Below are 23,542 nucleotides of genomic sequence, written 5' to 3'. Positions count from 1 at the left end.
TTCTAACCAATAGAGGTCTTTATGTCACTGCACTCGCATACTGTGCCAGTTACCTTTTTATTTTACATATTTTATATTTCATACTTCCTGGCATTTTGCTGTCTACTCCAAGAAATCCTGGGTGGGGGATCATACCACCGACACTGATTTCATATAGCAGTGAGTCTGCTCTACACTTGTGAGTACTACTTTTATTAAATCTATTTTGAGAAGTTGTAGACAGCACCGCCATAGGACCTGATCCAAAATATATAAGGTAAAGTCTTAACGGAATTAGAAATAAACTTAGTACACATAATAAGAGCTTGTCTTTCGTACCTACCTGTAAAGTGATTTGGCACATGTATGAAGCAGATCAATACAGATTCTTATGTAACCTATGACTTACAGCTTTTTCTAATCTTCAGATGATGAGGGGAGTATGGGATCCCACTGGGTCTTTATCCAGAGAACAGCAATAGGCAACAGGAGAGACATCTACAGGAAATACTATCCCCACATAAAACCATTCTCAATCCCTGTTCACAGGCCTTCAAGGACCACTATAGTGCCAGGAAAACAAACTTGTTTTCCTGGCACTATAGTGTTAATAGGTCCCTCCCACCCTCATGGCACCCCTCCCGCCGGGCTGAAGGTGGAGGAAGGGGTTAAATTCTTACCTTTCTCCAGCGCCGAACTCCCTCGGCGCTGTGGGCTCTCCTCCTCCTTCCGACGTCATCAGCTGAAGGCGCATGCGTGGCAAGAGCCGCGCGCGCAGTCAGTCCATAGGAAAGCATTCTCAATGAGACAGCCACTAGAGGATGGATTAAACCTATTGTAAACATATCAGATTCTCTGAAACTGCTATGTTTACAGCAAGCAGGGTAAACCCTAGATGGACCTGGCACCCAGACCATTTAATCGAGCTGAAGTGGTCTATGTGCCTATAGTGGTCCTTTAAACCCAAGAGTTCCTTAAAGCAGCATGGCCGAATACCTCTTTTTTTTTTAACCCCCCTCCTGACTCCACTACATCTAACTGACCCCATAGTCACCCCCAAATGCCCCTAAGCTCCCAATATTACCTATTTTTTAATCTTTATTTTGTGCCCGGACCTATGTTCTGGGCGCCGCCATCTTTGTCTTGGTAGATGAAGGCCCTATGGGACACGTCACCTGCCCACACTAGATAGCGCTGTGAGATTCCCGCGCATGCCCAGTTAAACACTTGGGCATGCAAACGCAAATTTAATCTATTCATTCATCAGAAAGACGAATGAATGAATAGAAATGTCAGACAAACAAACTCTGAATATCAGTGTTCGTTGAGTTTATTACAAGGAGGGAGCTACCGGCATGCAGCTCCCTCCTTGTAAAATGTAAAGATAGAAGCGGCAGGGCGCAGTGCTCCCCGCCACTTTCAAAACTCCCCATCACTCTATGGGGGTCAATATGACCCCCATAATAGCATAAGGGAGACTCAAATATCCCGAATGCCCCTACTCGCTATACCACGAGTATGGGGCATGTCTACTAAACAGTGAGAAGCCTGTGGCTGCTCACTGTTAAAAAAAAACCTTTCCCCCCCCCACCCCTGAGCGGTCGGTGGGGCCTATAAATAACAATGAGGGGGGGGGTTTGTCCTCCGGCCCCCACCCCTGAGCAGCGTGTGGGGGCCATAAATGACAATAAGGGGGGGGACACCAATTGTCCTCCCCCCGGACACCACCCCTGAGCGGTGGGTGGGGGCCATAAATGACAATGAGGGGGGGAGCTATTGTCCTCCCCCCCCGGCCCCGACCCCTGAGCTGTGGGCCCTAAAGGATAATGGGGGGGGGGAACTTATTGTCCTCACCCCATGCCCCCAACCCCTGAGCTGCGGGTGGGGGCCCTAAAGGATAATGAGGGGGGGACTTATTGTACCTCCCCCCCCGGCCCCCACCCCTGAGCGGTGGGTAGGGGCCATATATAACAATAAGGGGGGACCTATTGTCCCTTTCGTGCAAATACTCAAAGTTAAAGTGGCGTTCGAATATTCGAACGCACTTCGATTTCTGTCGAAGTGTTGAAGTCTGGAAAAGGTAAAGTTCAGCGGTGTTCGTGCCGTCGCGTATCCGATTTGAGTTCCATGAACTCAACGACCAAACACCGCTGAACGCGTTCGACTGCATTAAAATGACCGCCGCCACGTGTTCAAATGTCGAATGGTGCTCACTTCGACTGTAACCGAAGTGCCACTTCGAAAGTGCAAATCCTTTCCAATAGTTCGTAAAGGGGCAGAAACAGCACTTTAGAATCCAATCTGCACAATTGGAGTTTTTAAAAGGCAATACATCCCAGTGGCCATAGTCACAGGGCAAGAAGCTAGCAAGCAGGCCAGTGGCGAAATGCAATTCGTCACATAGGCCTTCTCTCTCTCTGCGTTGTTTCTCCTCTTCGGGTAACTTAGCGGTTCCTTATTGCAAGGTTCTGGTGGTGGACCACAGGGAAGCAAAGCAGGTAGAGAAGCATAGGGCATAGGGCAAGGTGGGCAAGGTTTGAACCCGCATCCAGTTATAAGACTGTTGCTGAGAGCATCTCTCTCTAATGCGATTGTCTATAACAATGCAATTGTCTATAACAATGGCAAAGACTATTTTTGTCCTTTCAGTAAGAATAGCCTTATAAAATACTTACTTTGTTGCAGAGCTTTGGATACTAAGCAGCAATTTCTCATAGGACCATAGATGGCTGGCAACATTGTTATCTACTTACTATTAGATACATTTCTGATAGAACTATCTCTCACATTTATTTAGTATCCCCTTGGGAGGAACCAGATCGTTCTATACTACAGTGGTACCTCGGTTTATGAATTTAATGCGTTCTCTGGGACTTTTCGTATTGTGAAAAATTTGTAAACCGAAATGTGGTTTGCCATAGGAATGCATTGAAAACCAATTAATCCGTTCTGGAGGTCAGAAAAAAAGTCAAAATGAGCTGGCAAGGAAACCAACCTACAATGCAGAACACACGGTAAAAGGCATGCAAACGACAAAGCTCAGCTCCCTACCTTTTGAGCTTCTGCCCATTTAAAAAAAAAATACAAATTCTAAATTAGTGGCTCATCTTGTTTCTTGAAAGAAAACAATATCCCCCAAAGCAGAGTCAAGCCCTTTAGGATACTTAGCCTATTATTCCGCAGTCCTAGACCCTCCTGGTCATTTAGCCAGTTCCACTCGTGCTGTCGCCTCCTCTTGGGTCAGTTATGTGGCAATCTGGAGATACACTCACAACATTTTAAAAAAATAGCTATTTGTGCAGCTTGTTCTATTTTTACTTTTTTGGGGGGCCGTTTAGATTAAATTGTAGATGGATTTCTAAATAAAATGTATTCTTTGTTGGACAAAGCATCAGCAATATTACTTTTAAATTCTACACTTGGTCTGAGTGAAGCCAGCTCACTATTCTTTTTTAAACTCTAGGTCCTAACTAGATGGAAGGCGACTTCTCCTTATTGATGCTACCTGAGCATAATCAAGGAGTATTAGTTGCAAGGTAACAATGGGTGTTTGTATTCTGAGCGTAGTGTCACTCACTACTATTAACCCCTTAAGGACCAAACTTCTGGAATAAAAGGGAATCATGACATGTCACACATGTCATGTGTCCTTAAGGGGTTAAAGGCTATCCTGAGCTGCTCATACACAACACACTCAAGACACAAACATACACGTCTGCCTTCAGATTAATATTTTTAATTGTTTAATTAAAAAAGTCAACACCACAAAACACATGGAACATCTTGTTCACAGTATTTACAATCCTTTATTTGGGGAAAAGGAGGTGAAGGTAACTCCTATGCCAAAAAACAAAACAAAAAATGTATAGAATTCTGCTAAGCTTTCTATGATGAATTTAAAAGACATGCCGGCAATCTGTACAGGATACAAGAATCCCGAAATATGAAAACCTGTGTTTTAAAAAAATGCGCTAACTACAGGGATAACACAGTCGCCGTATATACAGAAGTAAAAAAATTCTACTAAACAAAAATACATTTTAGTGCTTAATAAAGATCCGCTAAGATCTGTGTATAGGAGCAGAGACTACTTGGTGTTCAAGTTTACATGATTAATAAATTTTATTTATTCAATATAATGTTAGTGGTTTCTGCAGCTAACCTAGAAATTGGTGTTAGCATGTCTGTAACAGCAATGTGTTTGTCAATGATCTAAATCAAAGTGAATTGTTATTCTCTTTAAGAAGGCTTTGTAGGATTATATTAAAACGTGACATATTTGCACGTTGCCATGGCAACGCGGTACATGTTTTTTTTATAAAGGTTCCTAATAATGTCTTAGTAGTCAGGAATTCCTGGGCCCTCTTTTACTTTCAAGTCACATTAACCAGTAATGCAGGGTGTCTTGTGATGATTGATGTAGCAGCAAGTTTAAAATTCTGCATTACAAAAAATTACAAATATGTTTGTTTAAAACCACTCCTACAGCTTTCTTGGTCTTCTCGTGCGCTAGTGGCCAAAATTGTGGAAAATTGTTTGTACGGGGATTACTGAGCCCTGATCAAGTTTTGAGCTCTATTCAGTACCCATACTCCCTCCACCCCACAGGGGGCACATCCCAATTATCATTTGGAAGCTCAACTCTGTTTTTACACATTTATTTTAAAATATATTTTTTAATAACATACATTGCATTACATTCTGCATTTAATTATCTTTTTTTTAACCCCTTAAGGACCAAACTTCTGGAATAAAAGGGAATCATGACATGTCACACATGTCATGTGTCTTTAACCCCTTAGGGACACACGATATGTGTGACATGTCATGATTTCCTTTTATTCCAGAAGTTTGGTCCTTAAGGGGTTGATAAAATATCAGTTTATGGTATTTTTTTTATTAAAAAAAGGACTGATGTTATGAGCCATCAAATCTCAGCAATACACATTTTCCAAAATGTTTCCACAATTTTGGCCACTAGTGTATATTAGAATAGTTAAAGGTTCTAATTCACATTACAGGAGTACACCTAGGTTGTGAAGTGCCAACTCACGGCATCCACAGAGCTTAATGTAACGCGTTGTAATGGAATGGTGGAACCTATCGATAATCCGTTCTGTGTACTCTTGTGATGTGACTTTTAACTTAGATCTCAATAAAAAAAATATTATATTATTCAATAGGACCTCGAAGGTTGTTTCACTAAAGAGTATTTTTCGACAAATATATTTCTATTTCTGATCTTCTGGACATTTTGCTCAACTGAACCAATGGGAGTTTGAATACACTGTTGATTATGTATGAATATGTTTCAAGTTACATATTTATATTACCGATCTTCACAGGAGCAAGCTGACAGTTATAGATTGTGTTATGGTGCAAATAAATGGCTGGCTTCAATAAAGTAACAAATTACAGATCAATTTAGCTCAGAGTGTTTAAATGATCACTATATGGTCAGGAACACAAACATGTATTCCTGACCCTATAGTGTTAAATCCACCACCTAGCCCCCTGGGCCCCTCATGCCTCCATAAATATAGCAAAATCTTACTGTATTCAAGCCTGAAGCTGTAACTCTGCATGCTGTTTGCCTAAAATAACATGCAGTCTGCTGACATCATCAGAATGGTTGCCTGATCCAATCACAGTGCTTCCCCATAGGATTGGCTTAGACTGACAAAGAGGCAGATCAGGGGCAGAGCCAGCATGATTCAAACACAGCCCTGGCCAATCAGCATCTCCTCATAGAGATGAATTACATCAATGAATCTCTATGATGAAAGTTCAGTGAGTGTCTGCATGCAGACGGAGGAGATACTGAATGTTTGGATGCATTTTAGGCAGCCATGGCCCAGGAAGGATCTCTAACAGCCATCTGAGGAGTGCCCAGTGAAGTTATCACTAGGCTGTAATGTAAACACTGCATTTTCTCTGAAAAGACAGCGTTTACAGCAAAAAGCCGGAAGGTAATGATTCTACTCACCAGAACAAATTCAATAAGCTGTAGTTGTTCTGGTGACTATAGTGTACATTTAATGCTGCATGATTAGCCAAAAATAAAAGGCAAGCTAGCCTATGTTTCTGTTAATGAATGTGGTAAGAAAGTGGATCAATACTCAGGGCCGCCATCAGGGGGTACAGGCATTATCCCATTAATTCAATATCTCTCCTAACCAGACTGCATTGGCCAGCAGAGAGTGGACACTTTCTTAGATGGGTTCTTGTATAGCTTCCTCACTGGCAATGGAGCTGGAGGACGTGATATTATAAATATCACTTCCTCCTAGCATTATTATGTCGCAGTCTATTGCAAATGATATTTGAGGGTTTAGACCAGGGGCAGTTTGGAGGGGGTAGGGTATGGCATTTTGTATAATTGCTACTCTCTAGCTTTCACATGGAGATGGCCACACCAGCTTGCTAGTTGCCCTGATGTGAAAAGTGAGCAGCGCAACAAATAGTCTAGTAGGGGTTTGGCCAAACTGCATTTAAGGTGGGACTGCCTGAGAGGGAGGAAGAGAGGGTATAGTACAATTTTTGGCTGATGACTGTGTTAAGAAAAGATTGGGGATCTCTGTCTGTTTGACAATGTGTGTACATATGACTGTGTGTGTGTGCCTGACAGTGTGTACGTCTGTATGTTGGTCTATGTCTGAGTGTTTAACTTTGTTTAGATGTCTGTTTGCATTTGTGTGGCTGACAGTGTGCGTCTGAGTGTGTGACCAGCTTTGTGTATGTGTATTCTGAACGAGTGCATGTATATGACAGTTTATGGGTTTGTATCGGTGTGTGTGTGTGTTGCAAGTAATGTGTATCAAGGTGAGCAACCAGACCATTTTAAGGGAACCCCAAGATATCTGATGGCAGCTCTGTCTATACCAATATTGTTTAGGGGAATTGATCAATAACTAATTATGTAACTAGGTAAGCTAGAGAATGGCTTACAAAAATAGTGTTTTATTGCTCTGGAGGCCAGTGGAGACATTATTATTTATAGAGTGCTGTAATACACACTAACTTTAACCTTAAAGGGACTGCCATTTCCTAAAGGGACATCGTACCTGTATGAAATTTCCTATAACGGGGCACTGCCCATTCGGAGATATGAAATGTCCTAATTTAATTTCAGCTAAAAAAAAAAAAAAAAAAAAAAAAAAAAAAAGGATTTCATTATGACATCACTACGTTTATAGGTTAGTACAGTCTAGTTCTGACATCATCAGTTGTTCTCCATAATACATTTTTACAAGGTAGCTCTGATGATATTACTGTCCTACGAAGATTATGCATATGCATATTTATCAGAAAAGGGCAAACTAATGTATGTATAAAGAATTTATAGAAAAACAACTGGATTCTTTTTTTATGAGCTCACTTTTACGTGAATAGGCTCGATTCAAAAGTAGTTTTTTTTCCCTTAAAAGTGAAACTTGTTTTAATTGCAAAATGGGATTCATAGGAACCATAGTTCCCACATTTGAGATATATATATATATATATATATATATATTTATTTTCTCTGCTGAATATTATCTGGTATGAACGGTCACGTGTTTCCTCCTGGCCAAATTTCCAGAGCCGTGTCTTGTCTAGTAGAATTTTTTTCACTAAACTGAAATTGTGTTTTACAAAAGGACTGCAAAATGTAGATATTTTTACAATATTGTTTGGCTATGTGGCCTTAGTTGGAGAATTATTCCTAACCATTGTGGAGAATAAGCCCCAACTAACACATTTTAGACATTCTCAGTAGAAGTATGGTAGCTTGTCTAAAAGTTCCCTCTGATGATCAGTAGAATGAATTCTATGCTGTGAACAAAGAAACTATTTCTAAAGTAAGGAGTTTATCTCCAAATTCAAAATTTCAACTTATAAAAATATTTTTTCCTGATGTGTGAATAACTTTGTGTCTAGCAAGACTTGAGCTTTGGGTGAAACATTTTCCACATTCCGAACAAGAAAACGGCTTTTCTCCCGTGTGGATCCGCTGATGATGAACAAGGTAGGAACCTCGGGTGAAACATTTTCCACATTCTGAACAGGAAAACGGTTTCTCTCCTCTGTGAGTTTTCTGATGCCGAACGAGATACGAATTGTAAGTAAAAGTCTTCCCACACTCAGGACAAGAATACGGCTTCTGTCCTGTGTGGCTCTTCATGTGTATAGCAAGGTTTGTTTTATAGGTGAAGCACTTCCCACAATAAGAGCAGGACAGACCTTTCACTTTATGGGTCTGATGATGTTTAAAAAGATCTGCGTTATTTGTAAAAGATTCCTCACACTCGCAGCAGTTATACAGCCTTGGAACCCTGTGTATTCTCTGATGCGATATAAAAGCTTTTAATTTGCTAAATGTCTTACCACATTCACTGCACTCCAGTGCCGAGGGGTTTTTGTTTGTTTTTGATGTCACACTTTTTTTCTTTTTCTGTTCTTTAGTCTTTACTATATAGTCTATCCGCGGATGTTCTGCAGGTACAGTTTTGTTTAAATTTCTTTCCTCAGACGGGCAGGATTCCTCCTTAATATCGATATGTAATCCTTTATATTCCGTTGGTCCATACATACCATTGTCCGTAAAATTACCATTTCCCCAAAATGTGGATTCCTCCTCAATATGACCAGGTGTATAGTCCGTAGGCGTATAAATGTCAGTGTCTGTGAAATTCCCTTCTTCATCATCTGAGAAAAATTCCTCCTTGATATGAATCTGGGTATAGTCTAAGTCCATGGATGTATCCTTATCAGCACTTAGTTGATGATCGTCTGTGAATTCTCCTTTAATATCAATAGATGCACGTCTCACCTGTGTACATTTTGTGGCCATTTCAGTTTCAACGTCTGTGAGATTTCCTTCTTCATGTGTACCTGTGTCATTACTTTTTACAGATTTGCTGTGTCTCTGTGAATTATTTATTAAAACATTTTTTGTTCCCTGACTTTTTCTGATGTTTTTTCCATCTTTGATTTGGACATCTGAGGAAGAAATAGGAATGAGAAATTATTAATGAGTAGTTCTTACAACTACCCAAAATAATATCATCTATGCTCAACACAGTTGATATACCAGTTTCAATATATAGTGGATAAAAAAAAAGCACATATAGGTTCCTAACACCATGACAACTTCAAACCGCTGAAGTGGTCGTGGTTCTTGAAGTAACCCTTTAAGTTCAATGCATTGTTGGTTTAAGTTCCAAATAAGTGCACGTAAAAAAAAAGTCTGACCTGGTGAGCTGGAAGGCTTGCGATTTTTCAGCGTGCTGTCACTGTGACGATTCTTTTGTCCTACATACTCCTCTACCTACATGGAGAAAGTGACAGTAACTCCTTATCATACTTCCACACACAATGACACAGTCACCATCCAGACACATCCCTTGGTTTTACAGTATAATGTCCCATTCCCAGCAACCTCACCTCTCCAGCCAGCAGCTGGATGATCTGATTGGTCAGTTCCAGGATCTTCTTCTCATTTTTCCTGTCCCGTATCAGTGAGTGAAGTGGAGGCACCATGCAAGGGCTCTGGTTTTTGCAGGACTCTTCTGACACACAGGGGCTGCTACTCTGTCTGATAGAGTCACCAGGCTTCTTCACGATCATATAATCCTATACATTGAGGAAGATCAAATCTCTAAACAACCAAATCTTACCATATGGGACATGATGGGTTTAGAGAGAGGGATCTTAACGAGTGTGAAAAAGTCATAACAAAAATAATAATTATTATATATACACCCTGAAGTGCAGTCCCACAGCATTTGAATGCTCATCTCCTGTTAGTGGAAAACGATCCATAAATAAACATTTACTAATAAAACTAGAATCTATGCTGTGTACAAAGTAAGGAGAGCTGTGCTCACACCGTCTCCTGTCCAAGTACATGAAGGATGAATGGGAAAGCCAGACTTCCCACATGCCAGTGAGTATGGGGTGGAGCTTGGGTGCTGTAGATCAATAATAGAAATGGTAAGGGAATTAACAGTCAATACTACATTTTTTCACAACCCTATAACTAAGTGAAAGTTAGCTGCATCCATAAATTAATGACAATCCATACTCCACAATCTATACACTGATCAGCCACATCATTAAAACCACCTGCCGAGTAACAAGTAGGTCCCCCTCATGCTGCCAAAAAAGGTCTGATGCATCAAGGCATGGACTCAACAAGACCTCTGAACGTGTCCTGTGGTAGACATTAGCAGCAGATCCTTTATGTCCTGCAAGTGGTGAGGTGGGCCTTCATAGTTTTGAGTTGTTGTTCCAGCACAACCCACATATGCTCAATTGGATTTAGATTTGGAGGTCAAGGCAACACCTTGAACTCTTTGACATGTTTCTCAAACCATTCCTGAACAATGTTTGCAGTGTGGTCTTTATCCTGCTGAAAGAGACCACAGCCATGAGGTAACACCATTGCCATGAAGGAGTGTACATTGTCTACAACAATTTCTAGGTAGGTGGTACATGTCAAAGTAACATCCACATGAATGCTAAGACCCAACATTTCCTAGCAGAACATTGCCCAGAGCATAACCCTGCTTCCGTCGACTGGTATTATTCCCACAATGCATCATGCAGCTCTTCCCCAGGTAAACCACACACATGCACCTGGCCACCTGATATAAAAGAAAACATGATTAATCAGACCAAGCAACCTTCTTTCAATACCCCATGGTCCAGTTCTTATACTCAAGTCCCCATTGGAGGTGCTTTCGGAGGTCGACAGTGGTCATCGGGGCATTCTGACCGATCTGCGGCTACGCAGCCCCACACACACAAGAAACTGCAATGCACTGTGTGTTCTGATACCTTTCTCAACAATCTGAAATACAGTAGCTCTTCTGTGTGATTGGACCAGACGGGCAAGCATCAATGAACCTTGGGCACCCATGGATTTGATGACGGTTTACCTGATGTCCTTCCTTGCACCACTTTTGGTAGGTACTAACCACTGCGTATTGAGAACACCCCACAAGACTTGCCATTTTGGAGATGCTCTGATCCAGTCGTATAGCCATCACTATTTGGCCCTTGCCAAAGTCACTCAGATATGTTTGCTTGCCCATTTTTCATGCTTCCAACACAATAAATTCAAGAAATGACTTCACTTGCTGCCTTACATATCTCACCCCTTCATAGGTGCCATTGTAACAATACAATAGGTGCCATTGTAACAATACAATCAATATTATTCACTTCACCTGTCAGTGATTTAAATGTTGTGGCTGATTAGTGTAGGTTGTACTTTTTTTTTTTTTAAAGCACAATTCTCAGTATTTTTGTTTTTTAATTCACATGGCCTTAGTATGTCAGGTAGTGGAAAAAAGGGCAGTAAGATTGTGGTGTTGCCAAGTTTTCTTTTATTTCTTCTGCATTAATTGGACCCACATCTGACCAATTAGTTGGCAGCTTTGATGCCAGTACAATATCACAAGTAACCTGGTAACTTCTGCATGTGCATGTGTTCATGTCTATGAAAGAATTATGTTTCCACAGGTCATTAAGTCCCCAAAAAAGTATGGAGAAATATTTTCACCTTAAAGGGTAACTCAAAACACCATGACCGTTCATTGATTCCAGGCTAGCTAAAGCTCCTGAGTAGCTAACAAACATTCTGTGCAAAATGAAGACACTGGGTTATAAAAACACTGTTTTTTGGTTGGAGTAACCCTTTAATTGAAAGGCAATTATTTTAATACTGCTCCGACATTTAGGACATTCCAATAATACCTCTCCAGTGAGCAGATAGATGATCTCAAAGGTGATACTTAAGATCTTTTCAGACACCCGATTCTTGTTCTTGTCCATTATCAAAGAGTACGACGTTCTCAGCGTGGTCTTTACCCTCGTAGAAGTTAACTTTTAGCTGACTCGTGCAGATTCTAAGAGAGTTTGTAATGTTCATTAAAAGCTCATGAATAGACAATTAAAAAACTGAATATCAATTAAATGCACAAACTAATTATCATTGCACATAGGACATTTCTACCAGAGCTTCGTGTCTGCAAAAATAAAAGAACTTTGATTGTCCCGGCTGAGGTTGTCCTATTCTTCAAATAAATTGCAAATGCAGACACCAGAATTTATTTAACCCCTTAAGGACCAAACTTCTGGAATAAAAGGGAATCATGACGTGTCACACATGTCATGTGTCCTTAAGGGGTTAAACAAAAGACAGTACAAAGCACATTATGGTGGGTGCAGGAGCACCACAACATTTAATGTATTAAACAATGTTTGTAAATGGCCAGTGTTAAAATAACATTCCATTCAACATTGTTGATTTAGATTCAGAGAAAATAGACATTACCGGTAATCCAGTGGCAAAACCATCTCTTTGCCACAGTTCCAACCCTAATGACGAACCTATCGGCCAATCCAATGCTTCTTGTAGAGAATCACTAGTGACCTTTTGTGCATGCGTGGAAAGCGTCAAGCTCAGCCAAGCAAATGCTTCTCAAAGAGCAGCACTGAATCCAATCCAATCCTTCAGCTTTGAATGAGCACTCTGGCTTCTGACCAAAAAGACAAGCAACCATAACCTGTATTTTGATTGAATGAGTTATCAATATTAGTATGCACTGGCTTTATACACTGTTGTTGATGCAGTTTCCCCCTATGGGGATTTAACTAACTAGGACCAAATCATTAGAAACCTTGCCTTCTTTAATAAGAAGCCAAAATGATTTGACAGATTTATGGTTTATTTTTTAATCGGTAATAAAAATGGCACAATTACATATTAAAATGTGGTATTCAAGACAGACAAAACACATAAATAAATTAAAGTATGAGTTACCTTGCTATGATCAGAGGACCAACTTCAGGTGCAGCAACTAATTATCCTAGAAGGGCAGAAAGATTAATATCAATGGAAAAAGCAAAAACAGGGTGCACATCTAGACCTTTTCATATAGTTATATATTGTATTGTACGTTCACGGTGTCTGGAACAGTCATATATATATATATATATATATAGAGAGAGAGAGAGAGAGAGAGAGAGAGAGCGAGAGCGCAAATCCATGATAAGCCAACACTTAGGAAAATAGTCTTCTTTATTCCACCATAAATCCATCTGTCAACATTTCAGTTCAAATTTAGAATTTTCATTAGGACACAAGTGTGGGCACTATAACCTCGGTCAGGATTAGGCAACTTCGGCACTCCAGATATTGTGGACTACATCTCCCATAACGCTCTTTCAGTCGTAATGCTGGAAAGTTTCAATGGAGGTGTAGTCCACAACATCTGGCGTGCCGAAGGTTGCCTACCCCTGATCTAGGTACAGTGGGATGCCATGTGGGAGAGCATGAATGTGCCCTGTGCCATCATTGTAGGACAGGGGCATTTTATTTAACTTCAGCACCTCCTAAAAGAGATCTAAGTAGTTAGTGAGTTTTTCCTAATAACGAAGAACTGTAAATATATAAAGTTAGCACATACAACTGCTATTTAATAACATATCAATTGGCAATAATGGCTACAAACACAGACATTTCACCCTCTATAAAGCAGGGACACATAGCCATGCAGGTGCACAGATATGAATTGATAGGACTGCCTCAGTTATAGGAGGGCTGGCAGGTGCACAGGGGAAGATATGAATGGATAGGACTTACCCAGTTACAGGAGGGCGGCGGCACAGGGGATAATATGATTGATAGGACTTACCCAGTTATAGGAGGGCTGGGGTGACATAGTGAATGGTATGGATTGATAAGATTTACCCAGTTACAGGATGGCTGGTGGTGGCACAGGGAATGGTATGGATTGATGATGGGGGCACAGTTATAGGAAGGCTGGGGGGCACAGGGAATGGTATGGATTGATGATGGGGCACAGTTATAAGAGGGCTGGTGGGGGGGCACAGGGAATGGTATGTATTGATGATGGGGGGCACAGTTACAGTAGTGGTGGTGGGGGCACAGGGAATGGTATGTATTGATGATGGGGGGCACAGGGAATGGTATGTATTGATGATGGGGGGCACAGGGAATGGTATGTATTGATGATGGGGGCACAGGGAATGGTATGTATTGATGATGGGGGCACAGTGAATGGTATGGATTGATGATGGGGGGCATAGGGAATGGTATGGATTGATGATGGGGGGCACAGGGAATGGTATGTATTGATGATGGGGGGCACAGGGAATGGTATGTATTGATGGTTGTCATGGTACCTGCCACTGATACCTCTCTTGCCTCCAGCAATATCGGCATGTTTAACGCTGGCCGCGATAACCCCGCCCTCTTTTATGACGCGGCGCAATCCCGCCGGCGTCACGACGTTGATGACATCACAACCCGCCTGAATATTCAAACCAGGACGTTTTGGGGGCGTGGGCACCAATTAAAGAGAGAGGGTATAAAAGGCAATCACTTCCAGTGACTCATTGCCCTGTCGTGGTTTCAGCTTGCCTGTTCCCTCAGTGCGTTCTTAGTGTTTGGTTTTTGGTTATTGACTTGGCGTGTTTTCTGACTTTGATTCTCTCTCCTACCCTTGACTCTCGGCTTGGACCTCGCTTACCTGTCTTCTCGTTCCCTCGACCTCGGCTCGCCCCTGACTATTCTCTGTTTATGTGACGTTAGTCTGGCCACTCTAAGGTCCGGTATACGTCTATCTGTTCTAGTACTCTGCATGTTGGATCCCTGTCTGGATCCTGACATTACGACAGGGCCAATGGATCCTGCAGGTACTAGTTCCCAGGCCTCCTCTCAGGACTCTAGATTCAAAGCTATGGATCATAGAATGGACCAAATGGCTATGGCCTTACAGGCATTATTATCTCGGCCGAACTTGCAGCCTGAGACCCGTACGTCTTTTTCTGCTCCTGGTAACACAGGATTAGAAGTAGCTACGGTAGGGGCTCCCTTTCGTGTGACTTCACCACTACGCTATGATGGTTCACCAGATACTTGTCGAGGTTTTTTGAACCAGATTAGTATTCATTTCGAATTAAACCCCGGGCCTATCCTACTGACAGAGGCAGGGTCGGATTTATCATAACCTTGCTGATAGATAAAGCACTTAGATGGGCCAATCCCTTATGGGAGAATGATAATCCGCTAGTTTACAATTATAACGCCTTTATAGAAGCCTTCAAAAGAACATTCGATCCTCCGGGGAGGAAGACTAACGCCGCTAAGGCATTACTACGCCTCAGGCAAAGAAATAGTTCTCTTGTGAATTATGCATTAGAATTCAGATCTTTGGCTTCTGAGGTGAAATGGAATGAACAGGCATTCATAGATGTCTTTCTAAATGGACTGAGGAAATGTTAGATGAGGTAGCTACTAGGGAACTCCCTGAAAATTTGGAAGATCTGATCTCGTTTTTATCCCGCATTGATGAACGTATGAGACAAAGACAAAACACTAGGGATAGAATTCTTAGACCTTCTATTAAATTAGCTCCCTCATTTCAAAACTCCGATTCCATGGCGCTAGCACTACCTGAACCTATGCAGTTAGGAACTACTCGACTAACTGAACAAGAGAGACAATATAGGAGAAGAGAGGGTCTCTGTTTATATTGTGGACAAAGGGGCCACTTACTCATTTCTTGTCCTACTAGGCCGGGAAACGCTCGCACCTAAGGCCCTCCAGAGGACAGGACTTGGGTGATGCGATCCCGTTCTCTATAAACAGTCAGAAAGACCAAAGGCTTCTTATTCCTAACTCTTTGATCTGGGAGAAGGTTTCCGTGAATACCTTTGCTTTAATAGATTCTGGAGCAGCAGAGAGCTTTATGGATCTAGTTTTTGCCAAGAAACAATGCCTTCCTTTTCAATTAAGAGAAACACCCTTGGTCGTGGAGGCCATAGATGGTAGACCACTTTCAGAGCCTGTCATTTCTCATGAAACCTTGCCAATCAAAGGTACTATAGGCATGCTTCACGAGGAGACTATATTGTTACTTTTAATTTCTTCTCCTTCATTTCCCGTGGTTTTGGGATATCCATGGCTAAGGAAACACAATCCTGTCATTGACTGGGAGTTAGGAGAGATAGTATCGTGGGGTTCGGGTTGTACTGGCAGGTGTTTGCTTCGGGTCTGTCAGGATCGGGACAGGGATCCAACACGCAGAGTACAAACAGTAGCCAGATACGTATACCGGACCTTAGAATGGCCGGACTAACGTAAGTAGTACAGTATAGAATGGTCAAAGACAAGCCGAGGTCGAGGGTAACAGAAGACAGGTAAGCGAGAGACAAGCCGAATCAAGGGTAACAGAGATAAGCAGAGTAAGGTAAACAAGCCGGGTCAAAACCAAAAGGGATAATAGAATACACAAGCACTGAGTGACTAGAACAAGCTAGAACCACGACAGGGCAATGAGCTAATGAAAGAAGCTCTGTTAAATACCCTGTTCAGAGCAGTAACCACGCCTCCGAGGCGTCTTGATTGGTCCTGCAGCAATTGACTGACAGGTCGTTCCGGGGGAGTGTCCTGATGACTACTTCCTGCCTAGATGCTGTAAAAGGCAGTCACTCCCTCGCGGCCGGCCTAGCATGACCGGATAGACCGCGGGGAAGGGAGCCATCAGACCGTCTGGATGGAGGAACAGCTAAGTCTCTACCTCTTTCGGAGGTAGAGACCACAGGTACCCTGACAGGGTCAAACCTGTTCCCATAGCTAACATACCCTCTCAACATTCCCAGTGCATTGATTCATGGATACCTCTTCAATACCAGGACCTTAAATCAGTCTTTGATAAAGGAAGGGCTGACACTTTGATAAAGGAAGGGCTGACACTTTGATAAAGGAAGGGCTGACACTTTACCTCCCCATAGGTCTTTTAAATGCTCTATCAAGCTACTACCTAAAGAGAGAGGGTATAAAAGGCAATTTTTACCTGGCACGATGCCTCCCCGTGGTACTGTGTATCATTTATCCACTAAAGAGAATCTAGTACTAGAAGAATATATAAAAGAAAATCTGGAAAAAGGTTTTATTAGAAGGTCTACATCACCAGCGGGTGCTGGATTTTTCTTTGTCTCAAAAAAGGATGGTACTCTAAGACCATGCATAGATTACCGGGGCCTAAATAAAATAACCATTAAAAACGCTTACCCTATTCCTCTAATCACTGAGCTATTTGATAGAATTAAGGGTTCCAGAATTTTTACTAAGTTGGACTTACGATGAGACTATAACTTGGTAAGAATTCAGCAAGGCGATGAGTGGAAAACTGCATTCAATACACATTATGGGCACTATGAGTATACTGTGATGCCTTTCGGGCTATGCAATGCTCCAGCTGTTTTCCAGGATCTCATCAATGAAGTATTGAGAGAGTTTCAAGAGGAAAGCGTAATAGTATACCTGGACGACATACTAATACATTCCAAAAACATAGAAATTCATCACAGACAAGTTAGGAGAGTGTTGCATAAACGATTTAAACACGGTTTATACTGCAAATTGGAAAAATGTAGTTTTGACCAATCCCAGATAAATTTTCTAGGTTATGTTATTTCCAGTGAAGGTTTCAAGATGGACCCATTGAAACTTCAGTCTATCTTACACTGGCCTTTACCCTCTGGACTCAAAGCCTTACAAAGATTTATTGGGTTCTCCAATTATTATAGACGCTTCATTAAGGGATTCTCATCTATAATAGCGCCCATTACTAACATGACCAAGAAGGGGATAATACCAAAGTGTGGACTAAGGAGGCATTGGCTGCCTTCAAGACTCTCAAGGAGACTTTTGCCTCTGCTCCGATTTTGGTTCACCCTGACACCTCTTTGCCTTTTTTACTGGAAGTTGATGCCTCAGAGACGGGTGTAGGGGCAGTGCTATCACAAAGGCAAGGGTTGGGCAAACCGTTACATCCGTGTGGATTTTTTTCTAAAAAATGATCTGACACGGAGAGACGGTATGACATTGGGGACAGGGAACTGTTGGCGGTGATCATGGCCTTGAAGGAATGGAGGCATCTCTTAGAAGGGACTTTGCAACCAGTTACCATTTTGACTGACCATAAGAATTTGTCATACATTGGGGAAGTCAAAAGATTGTCCGCCAGACAAGCTCGTTGGTCCTTGTTCCTTGCTCATTTTAATTACGTTCTAACCTACAGACCTGGCACCAAGAATACCAAGGCTAATGCTCTTTCACGTCAATTCGAACCTAATACTTTTCAGGAAGTTCCCATGTCTTCCATAGTTCCCAAGCAGAATATTGTAGCCAATACCAGTTTGAAAGTTCATTCTCCTTTATTACTCAAAATAGAAAAGGAACAACGCTTGGCTCCAGCGAATACCCCTGTGGGAAAGTACTTTGTTCCCTCCTTCCTCCAGATTGAATTGCTCTCATGCTTCCACGACAGTAGAATTGCCGGACATCCTGGCATCCACAAGACCTTCTCTCTGATTTCCCAAAAGTTTTGGTGGCCTACCTTACGTGGAGATGCTAGAGAGTATGTCATGGCTTGCACCATTTGTGCTAAATCTAAACAACCTCACACGCTTCCGTGTGGCTTACTACAACCTTTAGCTATACCTAAGAAACCGTGGTCCAGTTTAGCTATGGACTTTATTGTCGAATTACCGGTCTCTCATAACCATACAGTTATTCTCACTGTTGTTGACAGGTTTACTAAAATGGCTCATTTTACTCCCTTACCTAAACTACCTTCTGCTCCCGAATTAGCCGTGATTTTTGCTAGGGAGATTTTTCGCTTGCATGGAATGCCTATAGATATTGTTTCTGATAGGGGCCCCCAGGTTGTATCTCGTTTTTGGAGATCCTTCTGTTCCCAGTTGGGTATCCAATTGAATTTCTCATCGGCCTACCATCCCCAATCTAATGGGGCTGCTGAACGTACCAACCAGAAGATCGAGCAATATTTGCGCTGTTTTGTATCCGAACACCAGGATAATTGGATTGATTTGATTCCTTGGGCGGAGTTTGCACACAACAATTTGGTTTGTGATTCTACTCATACTAGCCCCTTCTTCATGAATTACGGCTTCAACCCTACCATTCTTCCGTCGGTATCCCCCTCACAGGGTTTGCCAATGGTCGATGTCCACGTTGGCAATCTGAGGAAGTTATGGGATCAGATTCACCATGTTCTTGTTCGCACTTCAGCTCTATTTAAACGGCATGCGGATAAACGCAGAAGGCCTGCTCTTACGTTCTGCCCTGGGGACAAGGTGTGGTTGAGTACCAGACACTTGCGTTTGACGGTTCCCTCCATGAAATTCGCTCCTCGTTTCGTTGGTCCTTACACAGTCCTACGGAGGATCAATCCTGTTGCTTACCAACTTGCTCTTCCCCCTGGTTAACGCGTTCCTGATTCGTTTCATGTTTCACTTTTAAAGCCTCTCGTTTGTAATAGGTTCACTTCGGTCTCGACTCCTCCCTCTTCTATTCAGGTTGAGGGTCAGGAGGAATATGAGGTGAATTTCATCCTTGACTCCCGTATTTCTCGTGGGAAATTACAGTATCTTGTCGACTGGAAGGGTTTTGGCCCTGAAGAGAGATCTTGGGTTCCTCATACGGATATCCATGCTCCTCGCCTTCTTCGGGCGTACCATAACCGCTTTCCGTCTCGGCCTGGTCCTTTTCACCCAGTGGGCGTTCCTAAGAGTGGGGGTACTGTCATGGTACCTGCCACTGATACCTCTCTTGCCTCCAGCAATATCGGCATGTTTTTTTTTTTTTTTTTTGTATGGTGCATAAGTAAGATTATACATACAGAAAAAACAGAAACATAAACAAATGTCGCTGAGTTGTCGATTAGTACTGGATGAAACATTTCTATCTAAGTGGTCTGAAGCAGATTATACAATCTTAACTAAGATGATTATGCATCTAAAATAGCATTAAATAAGGCAACCAATATCTTGCAGTGCAAAATTAAGCAAAATTGCATGCTTTTTATGCTGCTGGGTCCACAGTCCTAGATCAAAGTCCCTGTCCGGTTACTTATCTTGGCCTGCAGCCAGCTCCGGATTCATAGAGTTAGCCGATGCCCTGGCTAGGCATCTGCCGCACAGACGTGTATAGTCCACTGTGGTGAGCCATGCTGTTTATCGTGAGCGAGGTACTCCCCTTGCCCCAGGCCTGTTTCAGAGCCTGCACTATGGTGCCACGAACTTGGGTCCTCCTTGAGTCCAAATTCTTCCCAGCCGGGAGAGTGCAGAAATCTTTTCCACGTTGAGCTTGGCGTATTGCTCCTTTCCGCAAATGTGGTTTGTGCTTCGGGGGTGCTCCCCGGTTGGCTCTAGGCCTGGGAGGGCATAAGGTAGCGTGGTGTGCCTTTAATGTGGTCGGGTTGCCTTTTGGGGGTCTCTCGCGCCTCTTATCGCTGAGTGCCTGCGTTCTCACCTGTGGCGACGTTGCAGGGGGCACTCTATTCATCCGCTTCATTAGGTTGGCCCAGAATTTTTCAAAGGCTGCATCCAGTCGCGCTTCAAAGTGGCTGAGTGGGTCGGAGAGGTCGGCCTGATGCTGCATCGTTATTTGTGTTGTAGCCGCATCCGCCATCTTGGGCGCCCTTGCGCGGCATTCTGGTTGTCGTGTGGGTAGCTCATAATGGCCCTGGAGGACCTCAGCATGTGTCCCAGCGGGGGCCGGGATAACCCCCACCGGCCCAGAGGGGGGGTAAGCGAGCCTCAGGCTGCCTGCGAGTCGATTAGTGGACAGGAGGCCGGCCGCGCCTCCCGCCCGGTATCCATTGGTAGGCCGCAAGGTGCCCTCTTCTCCACGGGCATGAGCTGCCATCTGGTTTTCACGCCCGTTTGTTGCCTGCATGCTTTTGAGTCGAGGTATGTTCTCGCTGAGTGATTTTTGGGGCTGATTGCCCTTTTTTCGTATAGAAAAGGCTGTAGGGTTGAGGAGCTCCCTCACCCTGCGTCTTGTTCAGCCAGCAGCCAGGCCCCGCCCCGCAATATCGGCATGTTTAACGCTGGCCGCGATAACCCCGCCCTCTTTTATGACGCGGCGCAATCCCGCCGACGTCACGACATCAATGACATCACAACCCGCCTGAATATTCAAACCAGGACGTTTTGGGGGCGTGGGCACCAATTAAAGAGAGAGGGTATAAAAGGCAATCACTTCCAGTGACTCATTGCCCTGTCGTGGTTTCAGCTTGCCTGTTCCCTCAGTGCGTTCTTAGTGTTTGGTTTTTGGTTATTGACTTGGCGTGTTTTCTGACTTTGATTCTCTCTCCTACCCTTGACTCTCGGCTTGGACCTCGCTTACCTGTCTTCTCGTTCCCTCGACCTCGGCTCGCCCCTGACTATTCTCTGTTTATGTGACGTTAGTCTGGCCACTCTAAGGTCCGGTATACGTCTATCTGTTCTAGTACTCTGCATGTTGGATCCCTGTCTGGATCCTGACATTACGACAGGGCCAATGGATCCTGCAGGTACTAGTTCCCAGGCCTCCTCTCAGGACTCTAGATTCAAAGCTATGGATCATAGAATGGACCAAATGGCTATGGCCTTACAGGCATTATTATCTCGGCCGAACTTGCAGCCTGAGGAGACCCGTACGTCTTTTTCTGCTCCTGGTAACACAGGATTAGAAGTAGCTACGGTAGGGGCTCCCTTTCGTGTGACTTCACCACTACGCTATGATGGTTCACCAGATACTTGTCGAGGTTTTTTGAACCAGATTAGTATTCATTTCGAATTAAACCCCCGGGCCTATCCTACTGACAGAGGCAGGGTCGGATTTATCATAACCTTGCTGATAGATAAAGCACTTAGATGGGCCAATCCCTTATGGGAGAATGATAATCCGCTAGTTTACAATTATAACGCCTTTATAGAAGCCTTCAGAAGAACATTCGATCCTCCGGGGAGGAAGACTAACGCCGCTAAGGCATTACTACGCCTCAGGCAAAGAAATAGTTCTCTTGTGAATTATGCATTAGAATTCAGATCTTTGGCTTCTGAGGTGAAATGGAATGAACAGGCATTCATAGATGTCTTTCTAAATGGACTGAGGAAATGTTAGATGAGGTAGCTACTAGGGAACTCCCTGAAAATTTGGAAGATCTGATCTCGTTTTTATCCCGCATTGATGAACGTATGAGACAAAGACAAAACACTAGGGATAGAATTCTTAGACCTTCTATTAAATTAGCTCCCTCATTTCAAAACTCCGATTCCATGGCGCAATCCCGCCGGCGTCACGACGTTGATGACATCACAACCCGCCTGAATATTCAAACCAGGACGTTTTGGGGGCGTGGGCACCAATTAAAGAGAGAGGGTATAAAAGGCAATCACTTCCAGTGACTCATTGCCCTGTCGTGGTTTCAGCTTGCCTGTTCCCTCAGTGCGTTCTTAGTGTTTGGTTTTTGGTTATTGACTTGGTGTGCTTTCTGACTTTGATTCTCTCTCCTACCCTTGACTCTCGGCTTGGACCTCGCTTACCTGTCTTCTCGTTCCCTCGACCTCAGCTCGACCCCTGACTATTCTCTGTTTATGTGACGTTAGTCCGGCCACTCTAAGGTCCGGTATACGTCTATCTGTTCTAGTACTCTGCATGTTGGATCCCTGTCTGGATCCTGACAATGGTAGGGGGCACAGTTACAGGAGGGCTGGTGGGGGGGCACAGGGAATGGTATGTATTGATGATGGGGGGCACAGTTGCAGTAGTGGTGGTGGGGGCACAGGGAATGGTATAGAATGATGATGGGGGGCACAGTTACAGTAGTGGTGGTGGGGGGCACAGGGAATGGTATGGATTGATGATGGGGGCACAGGGAATAGTATGGATTGATGATGGGAGGATAAGTTACAGTAGTGGTGGTGGGGGGGCACAGGGAATGGTATGTATTGATGATGGGGGGCACAGGGAATGGTATGTATTGATGATGGGGGGCACAGGGAATGGTATGTATTGATGATGGGGGGCATAGGGAATGGTATGGATTGATGATGGGGGGCACAGGGAATGGTATGGATTGATGATGGGGGGCATAGGGAATGGTATGGATTGATGATGGGGGGCACAGGGAATGGTATGGATTGATTATGGGGGGCACAGGGAATGGTATGGATTGATGATGGGGGCACAGGGAATGGTATGGATTGATGATGGGGGGGCACAGTTACAGTAGTGGTGGTGGGGGGGCACAGGGAATGGTATGTATTGATGATGGGGGGCATAGGGAATGGTATGTATTGATGATGGGGGGCACAGGGAATGGTATGTATTGATGATGGGGGCATAGGGAATGGTATAGATTGATGATGGGGGGCACAGGGAATGGTATGTATTGATGATGGGGGGCACAGGGAATGGTATGGATTGATGATGGGGGGCACAGTTACAGAAGGGCTGGTGGGAGGGCACTGTGTGATCCATAGGTATCAGGGGATTATAATTTCAATGTGTCTGTTAAATCTCACCCTGTGTTTGCACATCCCAGACCCTCAGAGCGCCATCAGCCCAGTCTGGGGAATAATGGGGGGATTGCCCGAATCCATCATGGTCACTGAATAGGTCTCCTCCATGGACTGATCAGTCTGAAGCTTGGCACCGCTCTCTCTCTGCGTCTCTATGGTAAGACAGTCCTCC

At 43.4% G+C, this 23,542-nt stretch overlaps 1 protein-coding gene across 1 annotated transcript; it reads right to left on the bottom strand.

Moving 5' to 3' along the window:
• Nucleotides 1-7,840: 7,840 nt before the first annotated feature.
• Nucleotides 7,841-23,510, bottom strand: LOC134574576 (oocyte zinc finger protein XlCOF8.4-like). The gene is made up of 6 exons (XM_063433703.1): nucleotides 23,374-23,510; nucleotides 12,788-12,833; nucleotides 11,719-11,870; nucleotides 9,403-9,591; nucleotides 9,211-9,286; nucleotides 7,841-8,958 (listed from the first exon to the last, which is right to left on the bottom strand). Exons 3-6 carry the CDS (start codon nucleotides 11,794-11,796, stop codon nucleotides 7,847-7,849), a joined length of 1,455 nt encoding a protein of 484 aa, XP_063289773.1. The 5' UTR covers nucleotides 11,797-11,870; nucleotides 12,788-12,833; nucleotides 23,374-23,510; the 3' UTR covers nucleotides 7,841-7,846.
• Nucleotides 23,511-23,542: the final 32 nt, after the last annotated feature.

Source organism: Pelobates fuscus, chromosome 10 (assembly GCF_036172605.1).
Source record: "Pelobates fuscus isolate aPelFus1 chromosome 10, aPelFus1.pri, whole genome shotgun sequence".
Taxonomy (NCBI): Eukaryota; Metazoa; Chordata; class Amphibia; order Anura; family Pelobatidae; genus Pelobates; species Pelobates fuscus.
Note: the sequence above shows the minus strand (reverse complement) of the source record. Positions and strands in the feature narration are given on the sequence as shown.

Excerpts from the sequence above, each read along its gene's own strand:
- LOC134574576 (XM_063433703.1), bottom strand. The coding sequence starts at position 11,796 with ATGGACAAGAACAAGAATCGGGTGTCTGAAAAGATCTTAAGTATCACC. Across the intron at positions 9,592-11,718 it reads TCTATCTGCTCACTGGAGAG|GATTATATGATCGTGAAGAA; the intron begins GTATTATTGGAA and ends CTCAATGTATAG. Across the intron at positions 8,959-9,210 it reads CAAGCCTTCCAGCTCACCAG|ATGTCCAAATCAAAGATGGA; the intron begins GTCAGACTTTTT and ends TTTCTTCCTCAG.